This window comes from Pelodiscus sinensis, chromosome 10 (assembly GCF_052426305.1).
Source record: "Pelodiscus sinensis isolate ZL-2025 chromosome 10, ASM5242630v1, whole genome shotgun sequence".
NCBI lineage: Eukaryota > Metazoa > Chordata > Testudines > Trionychidae > Pelodiscus > Pelodiscus sinensis.
Window position 1 is genome coordinate 29,508,101 of NC_143061.1, and position 20,909 is coordinate 29,529,009.

General features: G+C 40.0%; 1 protein-coding gene and 1 long non-coding RNA gene across 5 annotated transcripts in view; one reads left to right on the top strand and one right to left on the bottom strand.

Moving 5' to 3' along the window:
- The window catches only part of LOC142830772 (uncharacterized), a 47,098-nt gene extending 28,197 nt beyond the window's left edge, over positions 1–18,901 (bottom strand). Inside the window, exon 1 of the long non-coding RNA XR_012906242.1 lies at positions 18,492–18,901. This is a non-coding gene — a long non-coding RNA (uncharacterized LOC142830772). The remainder of the gene's footprint in view (positions 1–18,491) is intronic.
- ERICH6 (glutamate rich 6) overlaps positions 1–20,909 on the top strand; it is a 33,127-nt gene that overhangs the window by 11,192 nt on the left and 1,026 nt on the right. For 2 of the 4 annotated variants that reach the window (XM_075937718.2, XM_075937719.2), the window contains exons 6-17: positions 406–481; positions 2,582–2,694; positions 3,736–3,798; positions 4,992–5,050; positions 5,153–5,269; positions 6,424–6,525; positions 6,619–6,776; positions 10,688–10,755; positions 14,820–14,977; positions 16,434–16,519; positions 18,895–19,047; positions 20,296–20,527. In XM_075937718.2, the coding sequence (XP_075793833.2) occupies positions 406–481; positions 2,582–2,694; positions 3,736–3,798; positions 4,992–5,050; positions 5,153–5,269; positions 6,424–6,525; positions 6,619–6,776; positions 10,688–10,755; positions 14,820–14,977; positions 16,434–16,519; positions 18,895–19,047; positions 20,296–20,527 (1,385 nt within the window). Of the gene's footprint in view, positions 1–405; positions 482–2,581; positions 2,695–3,735; positions 3,799–4,991; positions 5,051–5,152; positions 5,270–6,423; positions 6,526–6,618; positions 6,777–10,687; positions 10,756–14,819; positions 14,978–16,433; positions 16,564–18,894; positions 19,048–20,295; positions 20,528–20,909 lie in introns of those variants that run through there. The other 2 variants (XM_089780819.1, XM_089780820.1) reach the window with 2 other exon arrangements.

The window sequence follows — 20,909 nt, forward strand, 5'->3', positions numbered from 1 at the left end:
GCATTTTGAGAAGGGTGAGCATAAATGATCTTCAGTGCTAGAGAAAAGGAGCAGCCAACCAACTGAATTCTGCTGGGATTGGCACCTCCAAGTTGGTAGCCTGGGAAGCCTAGTGAGAATAGTGGTATTGTAGGTGTAAACTGCATCCAGCAATAACAATCCCTTAACACAGATTCAGGAGTTATTCTTGAACGCTTCACCTTTTTCAACGAAGTAACATTTCTGCTCATACAAAGTACCTAGCTAACTACCATTTAAGAAGCAGGAGCTGTTTTAGTTTGGATTTTAACACATACATACATGAGAAAAGTGTAACCAGCAGATGCACTGGAAAGCCTTTCTGTTTAATCGCTTGGTATTGTTTGTATTGCCTCCATGCATAGATTAGTCTGTTGTTGTCAACAGGTACAAAATGCCTTCCTACCATATTAAGCGGAATCAGAAGAGAAACTTGTTCTCCCTCATTACGCAAGTTAAGCAGGTAAGCACCTGCAATATTAATATGTAGAATTTAATATGACTTGGTGGGGGTCAGATAGGACCATGAGCTGGAAACTTTAGAACCAGTGAAGAAAGCTACTTATGCATCTCTGTTGCTTTCATTGTTTCTCCTGAATATACTTCAAGCCTGCTTTTAAGATGTAGATCTAGTCAAAGGGATCTCACAGCCACAGAGACTGCTGTCTTCTGTTTATCCACAGCGGTGGCACAGCATGGGCTACGGGAGGTAGCATAGACTACTCTTTGAATAAGCTTCTACCAGGACTTAGAGGGAACGTATCTGTGAGTGAAAGGGTAGTTCATTCTCTACATAGCCATTCTGTTTTGGCTTCTACTTAAAGCAGCAGCAGGAGCACTGATTATTTGAGCTATGTCCATCATCAGGGCCAAATTAACTTTTCTGGGGCCCAGGCCTATTAGATTTTGTGGGGCCCTATAGGTGGGGGTCAAAATGTGCAGGAGTGGATGTGGACTTTGACTGGGGGTGCAGGCTCTGGGGTGGAGCTAGAGAGGACACATTTGGGATGCAGGAGGGGGCTCAGGATAGGAGGTGGGGTGCAGGGTCTTTGAGGGAGTTAGAGTTTGGGGTGCTAAGGACTGCAGATGGGGATGTGGAACCTGGGTGGGAGTTAGGTTGCAGGAGGGGGTTCAGGGATAGAGGTGCAGTCTGGGATGGAGTTTGGGTGCAAGAGACGGCTCAGGACAGAAGGTTGGGGGACTTGGACCTTACCTGGGGTAGCTCCCCTTTGATGGCGCAGACCCCGGGGAAGAAAGGAAGCAGGTGGTTCTGTGTACTGCTCTGTGGAGCCTACAGGCACGACTGCCCACAGTTCCCACTGGCCACAATTCCTGGCTAATGGGAGCTGCAGGGGCGGAGCCTACAGGTAAGGGAAGCCATGAACAGAGCTTCCAGTGCTTGCAGCTCCAGCCCAGGGCGGATGGGGAGAGGAATGGCGGTATGCAGAGGAACCAGGACCCAGGGATTTGAGTAGCTGCAGTCCAAGGCTAAGGAGGCCCCACAAAAAGATCTGTACTTTTGGCAGCCTGAAAATTATTTTGGAGGTCAACCTGGATGCAGCCCATATATCCATTTCATTGAAGGAATAGCTAGGTTGATAGAACAATTGTTCTATCAACCTAATCAACACGGGGATTTAGGTCATCTTAACTATGTCATTCAGAGAAGGGCAGGATGGATTTTTCACACTCCTGAGCTACATAGCTGGATGATCTAATTTTCTAGTGTAGATCAGACCTAATTTTAGATTTGATGTTATGCTTTATTTATAGCTTGGATGGTATAGCTGATGTGGATTGTAATCTTCTGCATGAAGTGTTAGAAATTGAGGGGATACATGAGAGATTTCTAAAATTTTTAACTCCGTGCTGTTTACAATAGACTTTATTTAACATTGATAACACTTTACCTACTGAACATTTTTTCCTTCCCTATGCCTGCATCTACATTTTTGTTGTCTTTAAGTTTACTCATGAGTAATGGGCTCTTAGCATTGAATTATCAATATAAGAGCTTTAGACACTTAACAGGGTCTTTGTGATCAGACACAAGTAGTAAAAAAATCAAATGTTGGAACAGCCAACCTTGATGGCGGAGCACAGGAATTGTAAATGCTGATTCCATTAATTCTGGTTTCCCAGACTTTATATATTTCATCACATTTCTCACCATGGATTTTTGTTTAAAGTTTTTAAACTTTAACATAACATTTTAACATAAAATAAACTTAGTGTTCATATACTTGCTTCTTAATGCTTTGAGAAAGAAATTGATCTGAGGTTTTCATGTTTTAATCTGAAAGGCTATTTTTAAGGACATTTTAATTGTCTAGTCCATTGGAGACCTTCAGAGACTGACTTGGTTGAATGTAAGTCTATAAATCTTATAGATAGCAAAAAAGAGTTTCTAGGCTTTTGTTCCTACATACATGTGTTACTCTAAAATTATAATAATGTATTAAATACTCAAGTTGGAAAACCCTCCTATGTGAATAGATTTTCAAAAGCAATTTCTTTGCAGCTGCCATACATAATTAATTTGCAATTTGTGTTTTATATGTAGTGGAAGAGAAACATCTGATAATGTTGATCACTCAACTGACAAGAACACTCTAGGAATTTCAGTGTCAGTGCAGACAGAAACAAGTTGGATTTATGAATATATCAGAAAAAACTGTAAGAAATGGCTTTGTGAGTTCAAGTATCTGTTGCTTACTATGTGAGAGTCAACATACATAGCAGTAATTGCACATTTATAGCATTTTTCATCTAAGGTGCCTAGTAACCAAAGATTTGTGCATTTTCTTATTTTACACAAGTGTCAAAGTTGGGATCAGAATCCAGGAGTGCTCCTTTTTGTAACCACTAGCTAGCACTTTCTCTGAATACCGCTATTATTAAAACACATGATAGAATGTGTAGCTAGTAAGAAGAATGCCCAGCAGTCTGGGTGGGAATGCTCAGCAGATAACCGACATAGTTGTTTATCATATCCTGATGGAAGATATCTGTTTAAAGGCTTTGAATGTTTTGGAAATATACGGCCTCTTTCCTTCTGCTGCTCAACTCAGTCATTCAAATTGGGCCAAACTTTAGATAGACAAAGTGGATGAAGAAGTAATATCTTATACTGGACCAACTTGTGTTGGCAAAGAGACAAGCTTTTAAACTCAGACCGAGCTCTTCTTCAGATCTGGGGAAGGTACTCAGAGCACCACAGCTCAATGCAAGGTGGATGAGATTGTTTAAGATAAGTAGTTGGCATATATTGTAAGAGACCATTGAAAGTAGAATGGCCCATTAAGAGTCGGCAGTATTATTGTAGCTGTGCTGGTCCCAAGATATGAAAGACACAAGATGGGTCAGCTAATACCTTTTTCTGGACAACCACAGTTGACTGGGATATCCTGTGTAAAAGGGCTACTCTATTAGACTTTAATGGATATTTATTTGTAAAATCCAGTATAAACCCATTTGCAAGAGGAAATACTGGAGACAAGATGGAGCATTGAATGCCTGGGGCCTGTAGTCTCACAGAACCACATTGCTGTGTTAGAGAGAGGCCTGTCCACAGTGTAGTACTCGGAATATATTTTGGTCTCCGTGGCATTTCCTCTCCTCAAGCTGGGCATTCTCTGCAGCTCTTTGCTTTGAGAAGATCTAACACATTGTCAAAGCTTGGTCACTGCCTATGTTGACTGTGTATTTTAATTCTAGTTCCCAGACAGACTGAAGAGCTCACGACAGACAGTGCTCACATTGCTACTGCTGCTGAAAATGGTAACCTGATACTTGGAGGAGCTGCTTCTGCTTTCCCTCTTAGAGTGCTGGGTTCAGTACTGGGCACACCAGCTCCTATAGCCAGGGTAGTGACAAAGGGAGGGCAACTCAGAAAAGTGCAACAAAAGTGGTTTGGGGTTAGAAGGTCTGACAAAATGAGATATGACTTGTTGCAAAGTTGTGAAGGATGTAACTACTAAGGCGAAAGGTGAATTATAGAGGGTGGCATAAGGAAGTATAACTGAGTAATGGGAGTCATTGTGACAGATGCTAGGGCTGGCAGGAAGCTTTTCCTATCTATTGGATTAGGAATAGCTGTCTGAGGGGAATGGTGGAAACCCTTTGCTTGGGATATGTATGTGTAGGTTAAATATGGGACACAGTCCTGCACTGACAAGGGATGGATTAGAACAGTGTTTCTCAACCTTTTTTTAATATAGAACCCCTTTTTAAAAAAAAAAAAAAAAAATAAGTATCTCCCAGTACCTACAGTTTTCAGACACACACATTTTTTTCTACCATTGCAACACATTTGTTTAACCAACTTAATCGTTGCCAGGTGGGTGATGAAATTTTTGGGTATAAAAAGTGCAAAAATAATAAAGCACTGTAAAACTTAAAACAAATTCAGTTTTCTTCAAATTTCAGTTGTGCTGATGTACTCCCCAGACTTCTCTCGAGTACCCCTATGGGTACTCGTACCACTGGTTGAGAAACACTGGATTAGAAGACTTAATAGGAGTTTTGCCCATCTTTAGCTTCCAAGCTCTTGCTTCTCAGGACAGCAGAGATGGGAACTGCTGTAGCCACTATAGCCCAGATCCATCACTTCACTTGAGTGCTTAACTTTAAGCAGTGAGCAATCCTGTTGACTTCAATTGAACTATTCCTTATTTAAATTTAAGCTAATGTTTTACTGCACATGCTTGAGTACAGTATGGGATAAAGGCCTATATGTCCCTTCCTCTGCCAAAGTAAGGAAGAGTTTCACACTGATGGGCAATAAACCTAACAAAGGTTTAGGAGCAGTGCTCTGATAAACTCCAAAGATGTTCCAGCTAGGTGGGGTGTGTGAAGGAAGAGGGCAGAGGGGCGTTGAAAAGCCAGGGAGGGAATTCCTCCCAAGAGACTAGGAAAAAATGCTCTCCTGGAACACAGTGCCTTCCCTAATTAATTTCATTGCTGCTGTTCAGATATAGAGGCAGTCCTGTCACAAGATCTCAGCAGTTTAGGCATTTTGTGCGACACAGAGGTATGGTGCCCCTGGTTCCTACAATTATACATTTTATTCTTAACAATTTTCTCGCTAAAAAAGAACTGACTCTACACTGAATTCACTGTTTTCAAATTTAAGTTTACTGAAGATTTCATAAAGCTGTTTGAGGAATCTCTGCGCACACTGTCCCACATTGGGCCACCAACTATTCTAGCATATAAGCCAGAATCATCAAGAGAAGACCTGGAGATACAGGTGATATTTCTTTCTGCTACATTGTGTTTGTATTAACTTCCAAGAGTCGCAGGAGGCAAACATTTAATCAATGTAGGATGCTGCCTTCTGTCAAACTCATCTTGCAAGGGTTTCTTTAGAAGGGATAGGTTTTCTTTTGCTAAGGCATTGAAATGTGTAAGCCACCTACCAAAATATTAGATTGTGTAAGCATCCACACTTTTTTAATGCTGAGGATACATTTCTAGGAGAAAATCTAGTTTTCACAAAAACTGAGATATAGAGTTTTATTGTGGTTTATATATTAAGATACATGCACAGTACATAGTGCTGGGAAGCCCAATGTGATATATGTTTCTCTAACAGGGACAACACTGCTTCAGAAATAAGATAATGGCCACGCAATCTAAACATCATTCTGTCAGGGTTGGGAGCCAGAAACAGAGTGTTCCACTGACCAGAGCTACCCTTGAAACATTCTTGATCATTTATATGAATGATTTTATCCATTGCACTGGGACTAAGAAATATCCTGTGAAATAAATAAATAAGCCACAGAGGAAGGAGGAAAAAGTCTCTGAAAATACTTTTTGCCAGGAACCTGTGCAATTATAAATATGCAACACTGCCCAGACCCTTCTGTCACCAACTCAGCAGGAGCTAGACAGCTCTTAATAATCTTCAAACAAATGAATTGGGTAACTTAGGCTTTGTAAAAGTTTAAGCACAGTGCTGAAAGTGTGGCCACAGCACAAGCCCTGGGAGAGAGTTCTCCGAGCGCTATGTAAACCACCTCCACAAGAGGAATGGCTAACAGCACTGGGAGTGTGGCTCCCCGCACAGTAGCCTGATTCACACTGGCGCTGTAGAGCACTGTAACTTGCTGTGCTGGGGGGTGGAGGAGTGTTTTCGTACCCCTAAACCGGACAGTTACAGCACAGTAAAGTGCCAGTGAAGACTTAGCCTTAGAATGCTTGGTAATCTCCTTAGGAAATAAAAGTGAGCCAATAATAGTCTTCAAAATGTCCTGATAGTTCAGAAGGTTGGTTGTGCATGCAGAGACTGAGGTAAAAGAATTTAAACCTGGCATTTTCAAAGGTGCCACCTTTTCCTAGAATAGGAAGATTATAGATAGATGTACAAATCCTTGTTTTCCTCTCCCATTCCCGTTGTAGATTGAAGAGGAATTTAGTGCAACATGCGAGTACTGTGGCAACTTGCTGAAACATTTTCCTTCCTATGAGGCGTTCGACCCAACCTCTGAAGATTATGAAACAGTAAGCAACTGCGCTTCTCTATGAATCATGAATTCACAGCTCTTCTCGATGAATCAGCCCCTACTGGAGTAACACCACTGCTTTGCTTTTCAGTTTTTCTGTTGTGAGCAAAATCAGGATCTCTACGAGTACATCATTACTGAAAAAAAATATTATGAGAGTTCTAGAAGTGAGTCAATCTCCATTGACCCTCATGCAGCCCACGGCAGTGAAGCGGACAGGCAGAAAGCAAGGGAGAAAGCGTATCAGAGGTACTATTTGCTGGTTAATATAATGCTGTACATGTAGTTCTTTTCAGGAGCAACATTCTAACCTGGGGGAGACAATGCATAGAAGCTCAATGGGAGTGAAAAGAGAATCTGCAACAAATAGGTGGAATATATGTCAGGAAAAGTCCAGAGTGCCTGGTCAGCATGTTAGCACACTCTCCACTTGCACTGTGTATTACTTGATATTATTTTAGTGACATCTTTGGCTTTAGTAATCTCCAGAATAGGTGAAACCAGACTCATCATCACATCATATACTACACATAAGTATTTAAGGCCTAAATATTACCCCAAATGCTTAAGCCATGTTTTTCAGTGAGATGCTCATTTTGGATGACTCTGTTTTAAGGTAACAAAACTGAACAAGAGATTTCAGCACCCACTTGTCAAAGGTGCTCAGTACTGGCAAATTTGACATTTATCTGAGTTATGAGTTTTCAGCACTTCTTCAAAGTTATATTGTATGTGAGAGAGAAAGTGATATTAGGGCTGTCAACCGTTTACAAAAATTAATCACTTTGTTAAACAATAGATTACCACTTACGTAAATAATTTGGGATGTTTTCTATATTTTCAAATATGTTTATTTCAATGAGAACACAGAATACAAAGTGTGCAGTCCTCATTTTATATTTTTATTACAAATATTTGCATTATAAAAAACAAAACAAACAGTATTCAGTTCACCTAATACAAGTACTGCAGTGCATTTTCTTTATTGTGAAAGTTGAACTTACAAATATACAATTATGTATAAAAATAACTGCATTCAAAAATAAAACAATGTAAAACTTTAGAGCCTACAAGTCCACTTAGTCCTACTTCTTGTTCAGCCTATTATTAAACAAGTTTAGTTATAATTTGCAGACGATAATGCTGCCCACTTGTTTACAGTGTTTCCCAAAAGTGAGAACAGGCATTCGTGTGGCATTGTTGTAATCAGCATCTCAAGAAGAATGAAAGGACACATTTAAATGCCAGATATGCTAAAGATTCATGTGTCCCTTCATGCTTCAACCATCATTTCAGAAGACGTCTCCATGCTGGCAACAGGTTCTGCTCAATAACAATCCAAAGCAGAACAGACCTATGCATGCTCATTTTCATCATCTGAGTCAGATGCTGCCAACAGAAGTTTGATATTCTTTTTTGGTGGTTCAGTTCTGTGATTTCTGCATCAGAATGTTGCTATTTTAAGACATCTGAAAGCATGCTCTGCATTTTGTCCCTTTCAGATTTTGATAGGTACTTCAGATTCTTAAACCTTGGATCAAGTGCTGTAGCTATTTTTAGAAATCTCACATTTTTACAGACTGCAAAGAAGGTACCAACTGTAGTGTAAGTGTTCTTAAAATGAACAACATATGCTGAATCATCATCCAAGACTGCTATCATATGAAAAATATGGCAGAATGTTGGTACAACAGAACAGGAGACATACAGTTCTCCCAAGCATTTCAGTCACAAACTTAAACACATACATTTTTAATGAGCATCATCAGCATGCAAACATGTCCTCTGGAACGGGGGCCAAAGCATGAAGGGGCGTATGAATGTTTAGCATATCTGGCAAATTAAACACCTTAGAATGTCAGCTACAAAAGTGCTATGCGGACACCTTTTCTTACTTTTGGGTGACATTGTACATAAGCCAACAGCATTATCTTCCATAAATATAAACAAACTTGTTTGTACTGATTGGCTGAACAAGGACGACGACTGAATGCGCTTATTATAGGCTCTAAAGCTTTACATTTGTTTTGTTACATAACTGTACTCAAAAACAAAACAGTCCACATTTGTAAGTTGCACTTTCACAATAAAGAGTTTGCTCTACAGTACTTGTACAGTGAACTGAAAAGTGCTATATCAGTTTTACTGTGCAAATATCTGTAATCAAAAATAGTAAGTGGGCATTATACACTGTGTATTCTGAGTTGCAATAGAAATCAGTATATTTGAAAATGTAGAAAAACATCCAAAATATTTAATTTCAGTTGCCATCCTACTGTTTAATTTTTTTTTATTAGTCTTGCGATTAACTTCAATTACTTGACAGCCCTAATATGTATGGGGTCAGGTCCTTGGTGTAATGGCATTCAAAGATCTATGGTAACTCCCCTACAATCCCACAATATTACTACTTAGATCACTTTAGAGGGATTTTATTAGATTGTTTTAGTAACAAATGATACTTCTGTGAGTAGCCATGCAGAATACATCTCCTCCCACAACCTTTTAGGTATTCAAGACAATAGAGCAGGTTGCTCTTCTGCAAGATAATGAGTAAACAATAAAAAGTTCCCTCCAAATTCCATCACTACCTACAGTAGCAACACAACCAAATACCACCAATCAAATGAAATGGTGACTTTATAGAAGTCTCTACTTCCTTGAAGCAAGAGGAAAGCAAAATAGGATGGAGCTGCAAGGAGCAGTAGAAATAGGCTAATGCCAGTGCTCAGCTGTACAAATCTAGTTCGAGAGGGCATTAGTAGAGCCTTTTGCATGTCCAAGCTGAAGGTTAATAACCAGATAAACTAATTCTAGCCATCTGCACAACTATCAGTTGTAAAAAGAGATTAATTGGATAGAGTGGTAGTCCCACTGCAGTATGGACTGATCATCCATTATACTGCTTATTTTACTGTGCACTCCAGTTTTTCTGCCCTTAAAAGGAAGCCTTTAAAAGCAAGTGCAAATATCTGAGCCAATTCCACAAACTTAACAAACAAAAATAAAGTGTCAGGGAAAAAGTTAAGAACATTTCTATCCCTAATCACTCAGTTTCAGCAGGAGTTACATGTACTTCTATAATTTAGAAGTACTCCTATAAATGAAAGTATAATGCACTATGTGCCAAATTTAAGATTAAGCTGAACGCATTATAAACTTAAAGAGAATATCACAGAATAGCATTAGGTAACAGTCCTCAATTTTCTGTTTTGTTTCTTCTTAATCCATTCCTGCCATGGCTTGCCCAGGATTGGCTTATTAGGACAGATTCTTGAGCAGACTTTAGAAGTGTGTTGAGCCAGCATAACCTACCTGAAGCTGTGCTGGATACAAAACTGTAAGAGAGAGGCCATTATTTTCTGATTAGGAAATCTGCATAGTCTGGATCTATTCTAGTCATCCCATCTTGAAATCTAGTATGCTTTTACTGTCATAGCAGTTTCAAAAGATGCTGCATATTTAAAAGCTGGGTCAGCTTGTCAAGATAACTCATAGGAGTGCAGAAGTCTTCCTCCAAAAATAAAACCTGACACACAGTCTATTAATTTAGAACTCACCAGACTTCTCAGCCACTGAGTGCAAAGAAAAACCATATTTTCTGACTCAGTCTTATCAGACCACAGGAGTTCTGAGCTTAAGAATGCTTTGTTTTCCAGCTTCTCAGTGTTACTGACAGAATTTTTGTTTTCGTTTTATCATGACAGTAAATATCCTCATCATAAGCAAGAGAAATTTCCAACTCTGCCACTTACCTCCATATTCTGTACTTTCCGTTATGTTCTGTCTATCTATATCAGTTACAGAATCTTGCAAGACATCAAATATTTTCTATACAAGAGGCATATTTGCATACCTTACAGTTTTTAGCTCATTCATAGAGCTGGTCAAACAATAATCAAGTAACCATCATATTTTACATCATACGGTAACTTATAAATGGGCCTAGTTCTCCTTTTGTGAACAGATTTCATATTGACATTATTCCACTGTCATCAATGGAGTTACTTGCAGTTGCATAAGTAAAAGGAGAATCAGACCCAAAATACCTGTCACAAATCAGCCAACTTGCATTATTGTTGCCAGGACATCTGAATTGTACTTGTACCTTTCAAAGCAAGAAGCTTGGAATTGATGTCCTGTATGTTTTTGCTTTGTAGGCAACAGGAGAGACAAATGGCAAAACAGTTTGCCTTCATGGCAGCAGAGCAGACCACGTTAGTTGATTGTGAGTTTTTTTTTAACTGTTACAATGATCTTCAACTGAAAATTTGTGTGAGTTGAAACAGCTTTCTCACTGAACGTGGATGTCAATGACTGCTCTCTAAGGGCATGTCTATACAGCAGGGCCAAACTCAAAATAAGCTACGCAACTTCAGCTACGCAACTAGCGTAGCTTAAGTCAAAATAGTTTATTTCGACTTTTGGCGCTGTCTATATAGCAATTATTTTGAAATAGAGCACTCTTCCCCCAACTTCCCTTACTCCTTGTACAATGAGGATTACAAGAGTCAGAGTAAGAAGCCTGTTATTTTGAAATAACGGGCTTGCTGTGTAGACACACACTACTACAACACTGCTGTGTAGACATGGCCTAATTTATTATCAGGTGTGCCATCCCTTTTAGATTAAGGTGGCTTCTAGTGTGAAAAAAAATAGGCACCATTGTGTTACAGGGTTACACAGGTGGGTTCTTTTATACAGACTTCAAAGGTTTGTGTTTGAACTGTTTGCTTTAATATACAATTTTACACAGATGCTACCTTAACAGTACACACCGTTTGCAAAGCCAGTTAGGAAATGCCAGAATTAAGGTTGACAGGCAACCTTCTCTTGGCCCCTTTGCACACGTACAGTCTGCTGTGACATGAGCACATACTAGTTTTTCCACAAGCCCATGCTTCATTCAGTGCACAGGATGCTTGATTAATGAGAAGCTATTCAAACCTTTTGTTTATCCACATTGTTCAATGTGTGATCCTGGGCCTTTTTTGATGCACATTATTCAAAGCTTCTCCTGAAGGCAGATCCCTGCTGTGGGTGCCAGGTCCCACTGCTCCCCTCTCCCCCCCACACACATACATTCATTACCCCCTGCTACCCACAGCCAGCCAGTCAGTCTTTTAGTGGTGTGCTGCACCCGGTTTAACTGGCTCCTTGTCCCTATTCCATTCTCCTTTCTTATCCCATTCTAGTCACCATTCCTCTGGTCAGTCATCTCAGTTTCAGTCTTCTTGCCCTGATAGTCCTTTCCAATCTATTACTTCTCTTCAATGATAATTGGGAATCATTTAAGAACACTTTAGTAGATGGCCAAAATTCCATAACTGAGGAAGAAGCCTGTCTTGGTTAAAAAAAAAAATCTGACCAGATTTAGAGAGAAGTGAAGATGACTATAAATGAGATAAGGAAGAAAGGGGAGGCATTAGGAATGGAAAAAAAAATCAGAAGTTAGGAGTTTTAGAAATTGATAAGGGAAGCAAACAGGCATAAGGAGAAATCTGTGGCCAGACGAGTAGAGTTAAGGAAAATAAGGAGTTTCTAAAATGTTAGGAACAAAAAAAAATCCTAATAAAGGCTTAGGTCCATTGCTAGATGCTAATGGAAGAATTATCAATAATAATGCAGAAATGGCAGAAGTATTCAGTAAGGCTACATCTACACTGGCATGATTTTCCAGAAATGCTTTTAACGGAAAAGTTTTCCGTTCCAAGCATTTTTGGAAAAGAGCATCTAGATTGGCAGGACGCTTTTCTGGAAAAGCACTTTTTGCGGAAAAGTGTCCATGGCAAATCTAGACGCGCTTTTCCACAAAAAAGCCCCGATCGCCATTTTCGCGATCGGGGCTTTTTTGCGGAAAACAGTACTGTTCTGTCTACACTGGCCCTTTTGCGCAAAAGTCTTTCAGAAAAAGACTTTTGCCCGAACGGAAGCAGCATAGTATTTCTGGAAAAATCACTGACGATCTTACATGAGATCGTCCGTGCTTTTCCGGAAATTCAAGCGGCCAGTGTAGACAGCTGGCAAGTTTTTCCAGAAAAGCGGCTGATTTTCCAGAAAAACTTGCCAGTCTAGACACAGCCTAAGTATTTCTGTTCTGTACTTGCAGGAAAAAACAGATGATTTAATCACATCTAGTGATAACACTCTTTACATTCCATTAATATCTCTGGAGCATCTTAAACAGAAGCTTCTAAAGTTATGCCCAGATAATTTGTGTCCAGGAATTTTAAATGAGCTGAAAGAGAGCTGACATTAATATTGCTGTTCAGTAAGTGTTGAAGCACTGGAGAAGTTCCAGAAGACTGGGAGAAAGCTAATGTGCCAGGTTTTAAAAAGTGTAAACAGCATGACCTGGAAAATATAGGCCTATCAGCCCAACATTGATGTAGGGTAAGATAATGGAGTCACTGATCAGGGTCATGTAAATGCAAATCAACCTGCATTTATGGAAAACAGATCCTGTCAAATTAACTAGATTTGTTTTTTATGAGATTACAACTTTGGTTGATAAAGGGAATGTCACTGATGTAATAAAAGTCTCAGAGGGATAGCTATAACAAAATACAGGACTATGTAGCACTTTAAAGACTAACAAGATAGCTACCCCTATGCTCATCATCTAATAAACTATGTTTGTGGTTTTTTTCAGTCACAGACTAAGGCTATGTCTATACTGCGCCTGTTTTGCACAAGAAATATGCAAATGAGGCTAAGTGTGGAATATTGCTGAGCCTCATTTGCATAATTAATGAGGCTCCGTTTTTGCACAAGAGGCTTTTGTGCAAGAGCCATTCTTCCTGAAAAAATGAGAAGGAACAGTTCTTGCGCAAGAGAGGTTTTTTGCGTATGTAGACAGCTCCTTTTTGCACAAAAGCCTATTGTGCAAAATCAGAGGCTAATTAATTATGCAAAATAGGCTTTTGTGCAAAAAGGAGCTGTCTACATACGCAAAAAACCTCTCTTGCGCAAGAACTGTTCCTTCTCATTTTTTCAGGAAGAATGGCTCTTGCACAAAAGCCTCTTGTGCAAAAACGGAGCCTCATTAATTATGCAAATGAGGCTCAGCAATATTCCACACAGCCTCATTTGCATATTTCTTGCACAAAACAGGCACCGTATAGACATAGCCAAATAATCTCTAAGGTGATGCAGAACTAACAAAAAATGTAGATGGTATCATGAACTTTTGTGCTCATGATACCATCTACATTTTTGTTAGTCTCTAAGATGCTGCAGAACTATTTGTTGTTTTTTAAATTGATGTAATAGACTTCTGTAAGGAATTTGACATGTTCTTGCACAGTATTTTGATTAAAACTAGAATGATATACAATTAACACACTTTAAATAGATTAAAAATCAGATCACTTTTAAGCCTCAAAATATAATTGGAAATGGTGAATTGTCATTAAGCAAGCATGTTTCTAGTGTGGTCCTGCAGAGATCTGTTTTTGATCCTACACTATCTATCATTTGTATCAATCTGGAAGAAGACATAAAATTATCACAGAGAAAGCTTGCAGAATGCACAGAAATTGAAGGTGTGATAAATATAGAGCCCTGCAAAACCACAGACATCCATTTTATATCTGTGGGTATCTGCTTTATATTCATGGCTCATTTTTGCAGATACAGATGTGGATACAGTTTTTATTTCTAGAACACTGCAAATAAACAGATATCCATGGGTATCTGCATCTGTGGATGCGAATGCAGATATCCACAGCTTATTTCTGCAAATACGGATGTGGATGCAAATTTTGTATAAATAAGAAAGAGGACATCTCGGAGAGGAGGGAACATGCCCCATGAGGACAGAACTCTCAGAGATTTTAGCTGATAAGCATTAGCAAGTCTCTACAGAGACTGAATTTTTCAAATGTTTATAATTTGGGCAGATTTCCAAAGGAATGGCAAAATGCACATCCTTGACACAAAGACCACCCCTCTGCCAACTTTCAACTCTGTCACAAAGCAGGTAGGCACCAGAGAATTTCAGACAGAAGGTATCAAGGATTTAACAGTTTATTTTTCCATAGCTGCCTTCTCTGAAATGGCCAATCCATTTTGGCTGAAATAGTCCCACCAAAAAACAAACAAACAAAAACAAACAGTCAAGCCAGGGCAGACACTTAGCATGAAAAATTTCAGGACAAAACAGTTGATGTTTGCAATTTACAGGAAACTGAAAACAGGGTCTTCTAATGGGAAAGTTTGGGCAAACTTAATATTAGGTTATACTCCTAGTGCCTCACCTATAAGTATGTAACTCTTTTCTTTTCTCCTTAGACTCAAAGCAACTCAAAACCATTTCATACCAGCTCTCCCGTGAGCCACCCTCCCCTGGAGGTTGGACTCTCATGCCTTATGAGGCAGATGAAAAAGATGAGAATGAGGCAGTTAACTACAATGTTACTTGCTGTGACTTTACCATTGCAGGTGGAAAGGTAACACCTCTTGTACTTTCATTGTGATAGATCCCCACTCTTGGGTCTGACCCTTCCAGGGTGATATTCACCTCTTTGCACAGGGCCATGTACCATTTAAGAAGGACCTAAGGGGACTTAAATGATATATAGGCCTTTCACTGCCCCTTATCATTGGGAATAGGGTGCAAGAGGGCAGGAACTCAAACTCCCGAGTTTAGAGAGCTGATCTCTCCACGCTCCACCATATTCTGCCCCGCAGTTCCATCAGTTCCTTTATCAGAGAGACCTTAGCCAGCAATTTACTGCTTTGCCAGCAGTCAATCAACACTGGGACAGATTTAGTGACTTCAGTATTTGATGTTTCTGAATAATCAGAGTCTTGATAATTTCCTTTTGTTACCTGGTAGTGCCCTCCATCTTAGCTTGTGACTGAAATGGGAATATAGAGCAGTCCTTTCATTGAGAAACAAAATGAGCTGAAACACGTAGCAGGGGAGCAGGATCTAGTTATTAAGTCACTAGACCCAGTGGTTTGGAGATTGGTGTTCAAATTCACAACCCTTCAGGTGTATGTCTAAAGCAATTGTATGGCTACCATTACCACCACCTTGTTCTAGATTTAGGCAATAGCTATTTTAGCAAGCTTACAGCAACACAGCTGTATCAATGCAAAGACATAGCCAAACTACTGTAAGAAAACTTGGGTAGATGCCCTATGCTGCTCTCCTGTCAAAATAATAAAACCACTTTTTCAAGCAGTAGTAGCTGCATTGTCAGAAGTTCTCCCACCAACATAGCACTGGGCACATCGGCCTGTCGGTCTATATAACTTACATCACTCAAGGGATGTCTTTTTCCACACTCCTGAGCAACATAGGTTATAAAGTCAAAAGTGGTAGTGTAGACCACCCGTTTTCAAACTTGGGTTGTGGGCCCACCTGGGTAAGCTGCTGGCAGGCCCACGACACTTTGTTTATTCAAGCATCCGTAGCCATGGAGCCTTGCAGCTCCCATTGGCTGCAGTTTACTGTTTCCAGCCAAGGGGAGCTGTAGGAAAATGTGTGGCCTGAACTGACACTGCTTCCCACAGTTCCCCTTAGCTAAAAATGGCAAGCCACAGCCAATGGGAGCTGTGAGGCTCCATGGGTGTTGACACTTGAATAAACAAAGCATTGCAGGCTGGCCAGCAGCCTACTTGGGCAGGCCTGTGACCCAAGTGTGGAAACTGGTAGCGTAGACATGGCCTTAGATTGTAAAGTCTTCAGGGGACAGATCCAAGTGACATGTGGAGGGTGGGAGACAATTTTTTTTTTTAAACTCCAAGCTAAGAACCAGGCCTTCCTGTAGACAGTGGATATAATAAAGCACTAAACTCTTCAGAAGATAAACACATGAACAGCTGGGAGCTAGCTTGCACCTTTGAGGTTAATGTGATGATTCCACTCAGCATTTTTCTCTTCTTTTTAATATGTAGCTAGTGAAGCAACAGTTCCTGGAAAAATACTACAGACACAGAGGAAAGTTCCTTACCGTATTTCCAGATGGTACAGCACAATTATTGTATCCTTCACAAGGCTCATGTACCAAAGCAGTCCAGCAACTCGGTAACATCTTAACAGATTAATTCCTTTTACCTCAAAATACTTGAAGTATCACTCACATTTGCTAACACAGCCCAAACAAAACACTCAATGAAAAAAATTGATTGAGATTTTCAAGAGCCACTAGTGACACCTTAAATTGTCCCTGATTTTCAGGAAGGACTGAATATCTATCATGTAAATGTCAGGTCCCTTCACATTGTGTCAAATTAGGCACCCAAAAATTACCACTCACTTGACAATTTAGGCTTGCAATGGTCATTAGTATTTTATGAGTATAAAGGCCAACAATTCCAGTCTAAATCTAAGAAAGCTGTTCCTGACAGAGGATTAACTTCTGTTTATGCTAAAGGGCTGCAGCTGCTGGAGAGGTGCTAAGTGTTACTGCAGTGATAGCTGCAAGCTATGTACGTTGTATAGCAGGCATGTCCAAAGTCCGGCCCGCGGGCCAATTGCGGCCCGTGTTCCGGTTTAATACGGCCCCACAGGTAATTTGGCAATATCTATCTTTTATGGCCCCCAACGAATCCATATGTATTGAGATGAATACATTGTAAAATCTCAGTTAATGTCAGTTGGTCTAAATCAGTTATAAATATATTTGGACACAACATGTATACTTGGTGTTATGTTCCTGTTCATATTTTTTGAACTTAAAAGTTGACAGACAACCTTTATTACCAATAATATGTAATGTACTTTACAATGTTCCTGACATATATTTCAGCGTCCTGGATTTTTTTTTCATCTGGCCTTCAGATATGAAAGGCAGAGTGATTTAACACCTGTTTAGATTTGTCATCATGTGACGAAATGAAAAGTATGCCGTTTGCAATAAACTTTGCATAAAATAGTTAATTTGCATTTAATTTTAATGGTTCAAAGAATGTCAGGCAAAATGGTCGGCCCTCACGCATGTTCACTTCATCAAATCTGGCCCTCTTTGAAAAAAGTTTGGATACCCCTGTTGTATAGTCACAACTGAGCATTACCTGACAATATTTCATGAAAAGCAGATGCCTGTTTGAAGCACTAGATTGGATTTCTATGTGAGAGGGTAGCAGGGGCAACACAGTAAGATTTTATAACAAACACTGCTGATATATGCCTCCTCTCCCCTTCCCCATGCATGTCCATTCTTGAAAATGACTTTTAATTGGTATATATAAGATTAAGCTTTTGGAGAAGTGTCATATGTTTAAAAAGGAGCATGTAGTAGATACCATGGACAGTTACAAGCCATGAATTTATAAGACATCAAAAACTGTTTAAACTCAACAGAAATATAACAGCTTCAAGTGACGCCATAGTCCGGAAACTCTCTTTTCCATTGTAACACTCTAAGATCCTCTTGTTTTTACTTTGCAGCAAACTCTCCAACAATGCACCACCAAGAGTGTCATTACCTCCCTCTTTGGTTACTATTGCAAGGAATCATTTCTATTTAAAATGCCTGCATAGATTCCTCCATCCCTTACCACTCTTTTCTATTTTCATACAGACCACCTGTACACAGGGTTCCTGACAGGCTACAATAAGACATTCTCTTGAAAGCTTGTAAGCAGTTGCTCTTACTATCATTCATCCTCTGTTACAAGGGACTTGGCCATCTCCTTGGCTCCAAAGTAGCCTGTCTTAGTCTTCTTTGTAACCTTATCCTGCTACCAGGTCACTTAAAAGTTCAGTTCTCATCCAGGGTGATATGAGATTCAACTGTAAGTCCACATAAATATTGAATTAATAGTTCTGCTGCCCTACACTGAGGTTTGCTCTTCTTGGCCTAGCCACTACTCCCAAGTCCTGCATAAGCATCTATGAGTCTGGCTTTCTCCCTCCATTCTTTCCCTTTCCCATGGAATCTGGTAGCTTCCCTCAGGGGCATCCCCACTCTAACAGGCTCTATCTCAGGATTGTCCCTAAAGGTACCATACCTTTTCCATGGGAAGTCTCTTCCAATTCAACTCCCCCAGGCACTTCCTGGGGGGAAAAAGTTCTTCTATTTCTTCCCACTCTGAGTTCTCCATTCTGTGTATGCAGCTGGCTCGGACCTCCCTGCAGCTGAGGAAAGTCACTATAATTATCACCATCACACTCACCTGCAGGATAGCTGCCAGGGCACAGGCAAGGCTGAGCCCAGCTTATCTTAAAAGGCCAGCCTAAGCAGGGCCCCTTGGTTAAAACATTGCTAGTTCAGCCTCACTGCCTTAAACAATCCCCTACACTGAGGTGACGACTTTTGTATTATAATGCACTGATCAAAACTACTGATTGCTTGATAATAGGGAAGTTCTGCTAGCCAAACAATGAGACATTGAACCCCTTATCTGGACATAGCTATCCATCTGGCAATCTGGCAGTTATTATTGTGCAAAAGAGGAGAGGTTATATTTGTGTAGTACAGGAAGACAATCCAAGTAATGCAGCAATCCAAGCAGTGTTTGAGTCCAGCGGCAAAGGTACTTGCTATCATCCCAATGGAATTGTATGGTATGTCCATGTAAATCAATTCACCTTTGTTTTCTGTTTAGCATATGCTGACACATCTGTAGCTCAGAAGAATTATTTTCCTCTGTTTAAAAATGAGCATTTTAATAGCACCTTTAAAATAAATTAAAATGCCAAGCTATGGCTTAGGTTGGGTACTTTCCAGTGTGAAGTTTTACTTATGTTCTGAAGCTGTGCTCCTACAGACAGGTTAGCATGCACATAAGCAAGCCCCTTAAGGTGAATAGAACCATGCTTCGGCTTAAGCACGTATGAAATGTTTGTGGGATCGGGGCCCATATATAGTCAATGTAATGCAAAGGTAACGACTTAGATGAAAATTATAACTGCCTCTAAACTAGACATGTAACAACCCCTATAATATAGGCTATGTCTACATTGCACATTTTTGCAGCAGAAAATATGCTAATAAGGGACTCATTAGCATGAGTCACATCATTAGCATATTTTGTGCCAATACTTTTTGTGCAAGGGGCTTTTGCACAAAAAGAAGCAGTGTAGCTGTTTCCGTTTTTGCACAAAAACTCCGCTCTGGAAGGCTTAAGGATCTGGTGCAAAAGTGGTTTTATGCGCAAAACAGAAGCAGCTACACTACCTATTTTCTGCTTCAAAAACTTGCAGTGTAGACGAAGCCATACAGTGTTTGTAGTTCTGCATTTTGTGCACTGAGGACTCTTCCCTGGGACCTAAAAAGCCTTAGAGTGGGATGATGGATGGGGAAAACTGTCAACACCAATTCTACTTTTTACTCTCTGCCCCCACAAATAAGCAATACATTTGTGTAAACCACTGTACGGTAAAGTTAGTAAACATAACGCCTTGGAAACTGTGCAGTAAATTGAAGAAAACACACTGGGGTGAAAGGTTGTTGTTTTTCTATTTCTAGGTATTTAGGGTTCAACTCTGCAAGGAGCCAAACTCCCTGAGCAGCTTTAGCTTTCAATTGGAGTTGAGCATCTCCCAGAGGGGCTGAGGACTTTCAATGCCATTTGAAATCAAGCCCACTACCCTCCCCCCCTTTTCTTTTATGACCTACCTCGGCAGAACAAATCCCAATGACTATGGCCTAGGGTTAGACATATAAGGGCCCAATCCTCCAGACTGTTAGTAGTTCCTTGATTTCAGAACAGTAAACATTTGCAGGAGTCAGTTTACATTATATTAGTAAAAGCAATGCATGATCTACTATGAAAAGCACTAATTTTATTCATTTATTTCCTTCTTGTTTAGGATAAACATAAATATTCATGGAGGACAATATTCAGACCCATCGGGCAATAGGGTGCGAATGTGGACATGGCCAAGTAGTTTGATCAGTTCTGGACCCCGTGTTTCATTTAAACCCATCTTTATATCCTTGAACCACTATGTTGGTGTCAGGATAGTTGGACAAGATAAGATTGTGGTGACTTTTCTTGCTATGGGGCAACAAGCCAAATTCAACGTGGGAACAAAAGTGCAGGTACATTAGCATAGTCTCTCACACACACAACATTGAATCACCCACACATCTCCATGCCATTAAATTTCCCTCTTATTGTTTAGCCACAAGCAGCTTGTCTATTTTCTGTTAAATGTTTGGCTATTTTCCCAACCTTGTTGGTATGATTACGTCAGTTTGTTGTTGCTCTATAGGACCTCCTCCTTAAGTCTCAGGTTATCTTCCTTGTCCACAAACCTCCATAACTCAGCATGTCTTTTACCCACTAGTTTTCTCACACAGAAATCCATTACAAGCAATCTGTGTTGCTCTGCAGGGGTCTCTCCTAGGATCACTTTACAGTCTCTCTGTTTTTAGATTTTTTTTTCTAGTCAGGCAGTAATGGATCTGGGTTCTGTTGACA